General features: G+C 53.3%; 1 protein-coding gene across 3 annotated transcripts; it reads left to right on the forward strand.

The window, feature by feature from the left end:
• The first annotated feature begins 3,856 nt into the window (after positions 1-3,856).
• DNAJB5 (DnaJ heat shock protein family (Hsp40) member B5) lies at positions 3,857-11,165 on the forward strand. 3 transcript variants are annotated; one of them, XM_077761848.1, is made up of 5 exons: positions 3,857-3,933; positions 4,569-4,710; positions 7,070-7,314; positions 10,130-10,731; positions 10,870-11,165. In XM_077761848.1, exons 2-5 carry the CDS (start codon positions 4,643-4,645, stop codon positions 11,101-11,103), a joined length of 1,149 nt encoding a protein of 382 aa, XP_077617974.1. In that variant the 5' UTR covers positions 3,857-3,933; positions 4,569-4,642; the 3' UTR covers positions 11,104-11,165. The 3 variants fall into 3 exon arrangements, with proteins under 3 accessions (XP_077617974.1, XP_077617975.1, XP_077617973.1); XM_077761849.1 differs by lacking the exon at positions 4,569-4,710; XM_077761847.1 differs by lacking the exon at positions 3,857-3,933 and having other exon boundaries at positions 4,256-4,710.
• Positions 11,166-11,183: the final 18 nt, after the last annotated feature.

An 11,183-nucleotide genomic window follows, 5' to 3' on the forward strand; every position in this document is an offset into this window, starting at 1 on the left:
AATTAAAAAAAAAAAAAAAAATGACCAACCAGGTGAGTACCAGCGAGTTAGATCACTGGTCAGTGTTCAGTCAGCATACAGGATCAGAACTGAATCTGCAGCTGAGTTCACGTACCTGTATCAAAATAAGGGCTCATCCATGTCTAGAAGGGCTTAAGCTAAGGCTAAGTTTGAGGAAATGTCTGGTCCAGGATTAAGACCAAGGTCAGCGTCTCAGGCTGAGGTCAAAGTTGACACTCAGTGTAGAACTGAAGTCTGGGTCCAAGTGTCAGCATGCAGTATGTATCCAGGTGTGATACTAAAAGTCTGACCTCAGGAAGGAGTTAGTCGGCATCTAGGGGTCAATGTAGCATTCTTATACAGGATGGAAGCATCAGGTAATAAGCACCAGCCACAGGAGAATTCAAGCAGAAAATATTGCCAGGGGAAAAGTATAAGAGTTGGGGGACAGGGGCGCCTGGGTGGCTTAGTCGGTTAAGCGTCCGACTTTTGCTTAGGTCATGATCTCGCAGTTTGTGGGTTCGAGCCCCGCGTCGGGCTCTGTGCTGACTGCCAGCTCAGAGCCTGGAGCCTGTTTCGGTCTGTGACTCCCTCTCTCTCTAACCCTCCCCTGCTCTCTTTCTCTCTCTCCTAGAAATTAAAAAGAAGGGAAAAAAAAGAGTTGGGGGACAGAATGAAGGAGTCATTAGTTTCTAACGACCTCTCAACCTTAAAAATGGTAACAGGCAGGCTAGAGCCATGGTCTCTTCAAAAGGTAGATCCCAGTATTCCAATTCCAACTTCCTGTGAAAGCCTCCTCACCAACAATAGTATTGCCACATACAAATCACAAGTACAATCTGGGGACAGGAGAGGTCCAAGGACCAGTCCTGTCACTGCAGAGAGGTGGCAGCTGTGGGGGTAGTCTTGCTTTCCTCCCCCCCAGATTCTCTGTTTCTACTAGCAACAGGGCCTGGCAGCCTCCCACACCCAGATCTTAGCAACCGTGGGAGCCCCTGGCAACTGCTGCCATGGCAACAAGACAGGGAACTAAGAATGGGCTGGGTGGGGGGAGCACTTCCTCTGAAGCCTTCAGGATATGTGCAAGATAGGGGGCTCCCCTCCCATACACAGTCTGGGAGGGAACATGTGCTCCTGTCTAAACACCTCCTTAGCGGCACCCACCTCCGCCCCTGCCCCCAGGTTCCGGTTCCCTCAGGGTGAGAAAATGAGGGACACCTAGGGTTATGACGTCTCCATAGAGAGGGAGGGTGTATGCGGGTGTTCAGAACTGATGTGATCACAGATTCATGCATACACTGGGCAGACATGATGTCAACATGTCAACCTCCATGAAGCTGTTTGTTCATGTCGACACAGACCTACACAGTCATTCAGTCACACATGTATACTAACACAAAATTACATACACAGCAACTAATACAGAATCAGGCACACTACCACACAAGAATATTGCACAGATACACTCTCACTTACAAATCACATTACAGATACAACAGGACAAATAACCCCAATCAGACTCAAACATCAAACAGATGCACTCACACATCCAGACATCTGTGAATATACGGAGTAACAGTTAAGTTTGCTGAGCATTAACTACATACCAAGCGCAGAACTAGATGCATATGTTACCTTAATTAACCTTCACAACAACCCTGTAAGGTACTGCCTTTTTCTATACCCATTATACAAAGAAAGAAATGAGGCGCAGATGTGGCAAGTAAACTCACAAGGTCAACAGAGCCTACCTTCTTACACCTAGGCCACACTGTGCACCCTGCTTCCTAACACACACCTGATACGTAGGGCAACAGGACATAGGGTGGCCATAGAGAACCCAGCAGACAATGGGGTCCACGCCACCAGCACCTGAAGGAATAGGTGCTGCAACCCTCCCCCGACTGCAACCACCATGGGCGCGTAGACCCCCCACCAAGGTCTAAGCCCACAACATAGCGTAGGCAGGGACCAGGTAAGGACCAGTGACTAAACTCTGCCTCCGCGTTGGCACAGGCAAGGCTGGAGGAGGCAAAATAGAACTGGAATAAGAAGTAGAGCCACCCACAGCCCAGGCCCCCATAAGTCTGGAGGTGGGGGAGTGAGAGCCCCCAGATCTAAAGAGCCAGCACCAGTCCTGGGCCCCCTCACCGTACCTTGCCCGTCTCCCTGTCACACTGTTTCATTCTCTCACCACCCCATCTCTCCTCCCTTCTACTCTTTGGTCCCCACTTCTCCTTCCCTTCTCTTCCCCTTTCCTTACCTCCCACCCTCTCTCTCCTCCCCTCCCCTTCCCATCCCCTCACTCTTATTCCTCATCTTCCCTCCCTCCTCCCATTCCCCTCATCCCACCTCTTCTCCATCCTCCTCTTCCACTTCCTTTCCTTACTTCACAGCTCATCCCCCTTTACACCTGGGATCGCCATGCTGAGTACTAGCAAGAAGGGAGATAGTGGGGATTACGCAGACCTCAGGACCCCCTAGACCTCTCTCCTGCTCTGCTCTGTGGGCCCAGGTATTGATGTTCTCCAAGCCTGTTTCCAGCTCTATTCAGATTGTGTGAACTCATGGGTGTCCAAACGGTTTCTGGGAAATGACAAAGAAAGGGAAGTGAGAACTTCTGCCTGGCCCTTCCTTTGTCCTCAAACCCCCCAAGAATTCCTTCCCTCTCTTCACCCCCGGATTNGGGCCTGGGAGACAGTGACGTGGGCGCCAGGCACCGTGTCTGCTGAAGCGTCGGCTTCCGCTGGATACCGCCTCCGCAGCCCTGCCTGCTCTGAACACCGGGGACACTAGGGCTGAGATTTTAATGGGGGGAAGGAGGGGGTTGGGATTAAGATGGGAGATTCAGAGTGTGTGTTAAGGAAATCATGTGGAGATGNGCCAAGAAGAGGAGAAAGAAAAGGTGGGCTACAATTTGGGAACTCAAGGAGGAAGTAAGATGAAAGATTATAGAGAGAACGTTAATGAGGAATGTGGGCGTTGCTGAGGAGGGGCTGCACACAAGGTTGGCTGGAACAAGGGGATTATACAGAGGATGAAAAGGGGACGCAGCATGGGAATCAGGAATCGTGGAGGCGCTAAAACTGGGAAGAATTACCAAGTTACAAAGGAGAGAGGGGAAGCGTGCTTAAATTCTGCATGTCTACTGGGGTTTGTTTTGTTAGGTCACCTCAGGTCAGTGCTGGGTCAAGGTAAGGTAAAGCTAAATCAGGTCTGGTCGAGGTCAGTTTACAGTTCTGATGGAAGACAGGTAGGAAGGGGTGACCTTTCGACCCTGGTCGAGGAACTACCAAGGTGCACTATTCGCTCCCCGACCCTCCTAAATGAAGAAAGGAAAGAGTGCCCAGAAGTCACCGCCAACTGGTAGGCAGTTTTCCTTTAAGGCTGCCTTTGACGTTACACAGGTTCCAGAAGGTTCTCCCGGGATTCGAGCGGTGGCCAGTACGTCCCACCTTCTCAAACCCAAGATTGGACTAATATAGTTGCCCCCAGTCTCGGGTCTGAGCCCCACACACCAACCAATAAAATCAAAGGGCGCGTGGAGTTGCCGCCCTCTGTCCCTTTCACCAATGACACGACGAGCTAGCGAAGAGGTGTGGTTGACTGATCTCAGAGTGCACCAATCAGACCGACACCAATCACTGCCCGGAATGTGTGCGCGTGTGGCCGGGTGACAGAGGCGGAGAATGGGCGGCTATCACCAAGGCACTCGTTGAAGACGGTCCAATTACAGGGGAAGCTGAGCTGAGTGACGGGCGATCCGCGCAATGGGCGGCGCGGAGGCGGAGCCGAGGGGGCGGGTTCCCCGGCCCGCTGTCGGCGGCCGGCGGGCAGGCGACTCCTGTCCCGAGTGGAGGCGGCGGAGCCGGAGCCAGGGGAGGGGGCAGCGGCTGTCTGACGGACCGCGGCGGCGCCCGCAGCTCCTCACTGGTGAGGGCACCGAGCCAGGACTCAGGGGTCCCGGGAGCGGGGGCGTCGCGAAGCCTGGGGTCCTGGTGTAGGGGGTGAGGGAGATTGGGGGGAGCTGGGACACTGAAGGCCCATGNCTCCCTTCCTCTCCGCTCTTCTCTCCTCGCCGCGCCTTTTGTCCCGGCCGAGCTCTGCTCTGCCCCGCCCCTCCCCGCCCATCTGCGAGGGAGGAGACTCTGGGTCAGTGACTTCATTGAGTAGGTTCTTGGGGATTGGGGTTGGATCCTCCCCAGAGAGAGAGGCGAGAGGAACTCACTGCCTCTCAGCCCCTCACAATCACACCTGGCACAGGTACACACGCTGCCACTCACAAGCACACGCTTCCACTGCCAGCCTTACCGTCATACTGCCGTACAGCCATTCAGACATTGCTGCACCTGAGAGCAGGTGGCCGCTGGACCCTATTCCTTCATTCTCCACACCTGGGGATCAGGTCCTGCACCGGACTGGTCTTGCTGAGCTAGTGCCTCTGAGAACCTGAGGAGGCGGCTTCCAGAGCTGCAGCTTTCCAAGCAGGCTCCAGTGGAGCGATCAGAGGTGAGGGGCTGGGCTGGGCATGTTTAAGCGCACAGTGCTCTCCTGCCCATCCCCAGCAGCACCCCCACTACAGGCCCGAGGAGCTTTCCGGAGCTTCCCACACTTCTGGGGAGAAGACTTCTTAGCCAGCTTGATGTTTAAAATTCAGCTGGAGCCCTTAAAACTTCGAGCGTGGACGCTGAATGGGTTTGTAAAGTTCCGGTAAGTCCCTCTGGAGAAGGGCACTCATATCCCTACCACATCAAATTCTCCACATCTCATCCCCCTTCATTGCCCACCATCATCCTCACCTCATCTGCATTACATGTAAGGACCCTCCTACCTCACCCTTACATTTGAATGAACTGTACCCCATGTCATTTATCCCCTAGACCAAACCCTTCAGGCATCCATCTAGTTTCCACAAATATCTCTTCCGATATTTCAGCTCTCCTCATCTCTCCCTTTCAACCCATTGGTAACCCATTTTCCACCTCAGCCATTTCTATTTGTCATCCCTTGTCCCCTTCGACCAGTACTTCATTTTCTGTGTCAACCGTCTCCCCTCCCTATACACTCCTTCTTGCTATTTCTCATTTTTCATTCCTGCCTCTAAATTAACATCCTCTTCATTCTTCTCCATCAAAGGCAGTGCCATGCCATGGGGCTCCTTTGTCATTCCAACACGTGGCTTGTGGGTTCGGGGAGGGAGGGAAAGAGGGAGGAAAGGAGGAGGAAAAAGGCAATTCCTGAAAGAGCTTGCCCTGTGTCTGTGGCAGCAAGAGAATTATAGGTCTAGAACGGTTATCAGGTGAGTGCCAGGAAGGAAGCTGGCCTGATGAAGAGGTAATACAGGGACAGCAAGAGGGGGGTGAGAGCATTGGCAAGCCTTTCCACTTGCCCTCTGCCTAGAAGCTGCTATGGTTTTCTGGGGGCATCCTCTTGGTGTACTAGGGTTCCTTCTCAGTCCTGGGGTGGGCGGAGAAGGCGTGGGCTGAGGCAGAGGTGGCAGACCACCCCCAGTTCCCTCTCAGACGGCTTTTACCGGCTTCTACCGTTGCTTCCGAAAATGGCTGCCCACCCCCAGATGCTCTTCTCTCACTCTTCCAACCCCAGCTTCCCCAGTCAGGCGTGACATGCTGGTAGGGGGAGAAGGGGGAGTACCCGCCTTTATGGAGCCTTCTCTTCGTCACAGTGAGGTGACTCCCAGAGCCATGAGTCAACTCAGCCACCTGCAACAGGCCCTGTGGGGGCAGGAGCTAGGGCCATTGTCCCTGCCTTCCTGGGGCCTTAAGGCCCCTTAACCATCACAGCCCTCACTCCTGTCAGGAAGCCTGGATACCTCACTGAAGCAGTGAGAGGCAGAAAAGCAGGCTTTCAGCTGTGGCTGCCAGCCCAGGACATTGTTAGAAAGACTCTGGTTTTCTGGGCCTTGGTAGGGGTTGGCCAAGCCTCTGAAGGGCTAGAGAATGGCTTATGGCCATCTCCCCAAATAGCCCAACTACAGGAAAGTCCCCTTCGCTTCATATCCACCACAGAGACAGTGGTGAAGGGAGATTAGAGTAAAAGAATTAGAGCCCTGTGTTTGTCCCTCAAAAAACAAATGCCCCAGTGTCTGGCTTAGAAGGGACTATCAGAGGAGTGTGGACCTAGCCCTGGGCCAGATCCTGAACCACAGGGCAGGTGAGGAGGAACTGGTAGGGAACGTATTAAGGAAATGCTGATTAGTGCCTAATTGTTCTAACAACTAAGGTTTAAAAAGGCCCTACCCCTAGGATGCCTTTGTTCACTAACACTAGTGCTTAGGTGGCACAGGCATGGCTTCATATACATTTTGTGTGCAGACACTGGGAAATGAGTATAGGGAACCATTGCCCTGGTTGGAGGAAGGACAGTGTCATCCCCCCTGCTAAGAAGGGAGCTAGAAACAGCAGTTTCCAAAGGCTGTGTGAGTCATTCTCTCATCTGTCACACGTGAGGCCTAGCATAGTCTGGGAAGCAGCGACAGAGAGGCCTGGGGTCTTCAGTAGCAGAGAGGACTCCAGGCACCTACACCCTGACTCAGCCTGGCTGGTCAGGACAACTGGCTAAAGACCCAGGACTGTCCCTAGTCCTGGGCCACTGCCCCAGCTGCCCTTAGCCCGGGCACCATGCCTGAGACATGGCGTAAAAGACCACGATGCTCAGGTGACCTCACCCAGTACGCTGACCTTTGCCAGCTTCTGTGTGTGGGCCTGTCAGTCCATGGTGCCACCTCACACAGCAGCGCCTCTCAGGGGTCCTCAGTCTGGCCCAAGGACCTGGGCTTTAGGCAAGCCCCTAGTAGGCCACAGCCCCTAGCTTCCTGCTGGGAAAATCCAGGAGCTGAGGAAAGAATCACAGAATCCTAGGATGTCAGAGCTGAGAGAGATCATCTAGTCCAAATGTTTCATTTTACTGATAGGGAGACAGAGGCCTACAGAACAGGCACGATCTGCTGAAAGTCACACAGTGAGTCATTTAGAGATTGCAGGATCATCAGGAGCAGGGCTGGGTCAAAAGGGAATAGGCGCTTCAAGGACTGGCCCTGGGTTTCTTTCAGAAACAAGGAGACAAGTGCCGGTCCAGTGGCGGTGATGGGAAAGGATTATTACAAGATTCTTGGGATCCCATCGGGAGCCAACGAGGATGAGATCAAGAAAGCCTATCGGAAGATGGCCTTGAAGTACCACCCAGACAAGAACAAAGAACCCAATGCTGAGGAGAAGTTTAAGGAGATTGCAGAGGCCTATGACGTGCTGAGTGACCCTAAGAAACGGGGCCTGTATGACCAGTACGGGGAGGAAGGTAAGAGAGCAGTGCTCCAGCCTGACATCGCCCCCTGTCCTTGTCTGGGGTGCTGGGTGACCGACCCAGTTCTTGTATCAGGGACTGGAGGCTGAGGAGGGGGTGAGGGAGGCAAGTGTTCTCTGCACTGACACCCAGACGAGAGCAGAGACCACCGCTCGCCAGCCTTGACTTGCATCGTTCTCCCTGCCTCTCTCTGCCCTTCTCCCTCCTCAGGCTCAGGCCTTAGGGCCATCTGAAGTCAGAACCAGCGGCCTCCCCCCTCCCTAGTTTCCCTCTCAGCCTTATTAGTCCTGCCTGAAGTCCCTGCTGCTTCATTGGCTGCTAGGGAAGGTTAGGGAAAAGGAGTGTGTGCCTTGGCTCTCTGAGGACAGAGCATTTACATTCATCAGCATAAAAGTTTGGCCCTTGAGCAGCCTGGGGAATTAACCACTAGAGCTCTGATACAGAGACACGATTCGCCCCTTCCCTGCCGCTTCAGGCCAGCAGGACAGAGGGAGCTTTGCCTCCCTGAGGAAGTGGCAGGGCTCCAAGGATGGAAGGGGAACTGCTGCTGGCATCTTGCCGCCTCCCTGACGTAGCTGATGGCCAGGCACAGGGTGGCAGGAAAGGCCCAAATAAAGCCTCTGAGAGGGCGGCCCCTCCCAGTACATCCCACAGGCATGATGTAGCTGCTAATTCTGGGCCTGCCCCTCAGGGCCGCCTGCCACCCGCCAGCCACAGGCACCTGTCAGCCTATATTAAGAGACATTGTCACAGCTGAGGACTCTCCTTCCTAAGAGGAACTGCCCAACAGCATCTACCTTTCTTCCACATTCTCCCCCTCCCTCTCCCGACTCTAGCCTCAGAATTATATGGGCTACTGATATGTACGTACCTGCTACAGAGTAGATAGGTGCTCAAAAGAATGTTCTTTCCCTCTTCTCCTTGCTGTGTGTCCCATGGCCCTATCTTCCGCACACCCCAGGCCTCCCAACCCCCTCTTCTTATTCTCCATGCCGTTAGTTCCTTCAGGTTTTCCCTGCTCACCTACTAGACTTGCCAACTCCCAGATTCAGAGGCATCCGCTGGAATCCCCAGTATTCTCTCAGCTAAGAAATTCGTCCCTCTGGGATGGAGGGGTGGGAACAGTAGGGGTGGGAACAGGGAAGCAGTGCAGACACCATGCCCCCGTGTGACCTGTCTAGGAATTGCACTCTTTTCTCCAGTTGGCCCCACCTTTGTTAGCTGGAGAGCTACCCAGAAACTTCACCCCTCCCGCATGACCAAACCCAAGTGAAGGGCAAAGCTCATCCCCTAAGCCCAGACACTGGATCCTAATGTCGATCTACATCCCAGGAGGTCTCCTAAGAATACAGCACAACCTTAAGGAGAAACCCGGGTCCTGGGAAAGGAGAAGCAGCCTGGAAAAGATAGGTTATATTTCTGTCTGCCCTGCCCCCTCCCCAACAGCCAGCCAAAAGACTTGTGCACATAGACATTGTGCACAACCCTGGCTGGGGACAAGTTGTTCCCAGCTTGAGAAAGGGGGTGGTGGTGATACAGCAGGAATCCCTACAGAGAAAGTACCCCCTCCTACTGTTATCAGTCCAACCTCTCCCACTGAACTCTGCCAAGCTTCTTGAACTCATCTGATAACCAGACCCTCAATAAAAGAAGTCTGAGTCAGGGGAGGGATGAAGAGGCAGCTGCCACAAGTCTCGGCACTGCCTGCCACTTGGCCTTTCTAATGAAACCCAAATCTGTCCTTGCAGTCTCAGGAAATAAGAGGCTAATTTAATTTAGGCTTAGACTTCCACAGCCAGTTGAAATTCTAGATAAAGAGCTTCAAAGAAGAGAGTCCCTTTCCCTAGCCTGGGCTCCACCCCAGAGTCTATATATTCTAGATAAATATCTCAGTGTTCCTCCCTCACTCCTCCCTACACTCCCTACCACCACCACCCCCTGCCCCCCATCACCACCACTACCGTCTCCCTATGAAGGTTGCCTCCAGCAGCTTGAACTCCTTAGACAGGACCTGACTCCAGAGAGAGCACCTAAGGCCATCACTTGCAGTAGGCCCGCTCATTCATGCACTTTGGTTGCTTTGACATTAGGTATGGGGTATAGGACTTGGTGTTAAGTCCAAGAAGCTCTGTTCCCATGTGAATGGCACCCCAGGAGTTGTACAGACTGTGAGCTCTGACTCTGGAAACAAAGCACTCGAAAACTTTTTCTAGTGAAATAGCTCCTCATCTCCAAGCTAATGAGCTTTCCTGCCTTTTGGGGTCCTCGTGACTTCCCATTTGGGTAGGAGTCAGAAAAAAAGGGAATTATGGTAGAAGCAGAATGGGAGCAGGCTTCCCCCTGGACTATATCCCCACCTTATTTGGGACAGGTCACTTACTAGCTTCCTGGGTAGTCAAATCCTATCCGATTGCCTCTTGCTCTGTGTGTCTTTAGAGACAAACAAAGATTTGAGAGTGAAGTATGACTGTGGTGTGGTCCCAGGCCGGCCACTCAAGGCTTTGTGAGACATCTTTGGGCCATGGGTACATGGAAGAGACTACAGGACTTCAAGTCCTGTTCTCCAAGTCTTCTACTTAGTTTTTCTATCTATTGTAACTCAGCCCCTTGTGCTTTATTATTAAACATATAATTAAGAATAGAAATTAATCTTGTCAGAGGTTTTCTTACTCCATTAGGCCAGACCTCTCTGTGGGAGAGAGGTGGCTTCTTTCTTTAGGCCGATGAACTGGGAGCTAGAGGGCAGGGGGTGGAGATTGGGGTGGGTCCAGGACCATCCACACTGTCAGTTAACTTCTCCTCCCTCCAGGCCTGAAGACCGGCGGTGGTTCATCAGGTGGCTCCAGTGGCTCCTTTCACTATACCTTTCATGGGGACCCCCATGCCACCTTTGCCTCCTTCTTTGGTGGCTCCAACCCCTTCGATATCTTCTTTGCCAGCAGCCGTTCCACTAGACCCTTCAGTGGCTTTGACCCAGATGACATGGATGTGGATGAAGATGAGGATCCATTTGGCGCCTTTGGCCGCTTTGGCTTCAATGGGCTAAGTAGGGGCCCAAGGCGAGCCCCCGAACCACTATACCCTCGGCGCAAGGTGCAGGACCCACCTGTGGTGCATGAGCTGCGGGTGTCCCTAGAGGAGATCTACCACGGCTCCACCAAGCGCATGAAGATCACAAGGCGGCGCCTCAACCCTGATGGGCGAACTGTGCGCACCGAGGACAAGATCCTCCACATTGTCATCAAGCGTGGCTGGAAGGAAGGCACCAAGATCACCTTCCCCAAAGAGGGTGATGCCACACCTGACAACATCCCTGCTGACATCGTCTTTGTGCTCAAAGACAAGCCCCATGCACACTTCCGTCGAGATGGCACCAATGTGCTCTACAGTGCCCTGATCAGCCTCAAGGAGGTAGGGCCTAGGTCAGGTGGTGTGTGTATGTGTTGGGGGCAGGGGAGAATAATGGGGACATTCTTTCCTCACTTCAATCTTTTCCTCCTTTCCCACTCAACCTCTCCTTTTCCTCACTCTCTACCTCACTTTCCCCAGGCGCTGTGTGGCTGCACTGTGAACATTCCCACTATTGATGGCCGGGTGATCCCATTACCCTGCAATGACGTCATCAAGCCAGGCACCGTGAAGAGACTCCGTGGGGAGGGTCTTCCCTTCCCCAAGGTGCCCACCCAGCGAGGAGACCTCATTGTCGAGTTCAAAGTTCGCTTCCCAGACAGATTAACACCACAGACACGACAGATCCTTAAGCAGCACCTACCCTGTTCCTAGGCTCTGCCCCAACCAGCCCAGAGTCTACCACAGCAATACCCCCTACACCCACCCACCCAATGTGCACCCAGCTTGGTGCC

Source organism: Crocuta crocuta, unplaced genomic scaffold, assembly GCF_008692635.1.
Source record: "Crocuta crocuta isolate KB4526 unplaced genomic scaffold, BGI_CrCroc_1.0 scaffold204, whole genome shotgun sequence".
Classification (NCBI taxonomy): domain Eukaryota; kingdom Metazoa; phylum Chordata; class Mammalia; order Carnivora; family Hyaenidae; genus Crocuta; species Crocuta crocuta.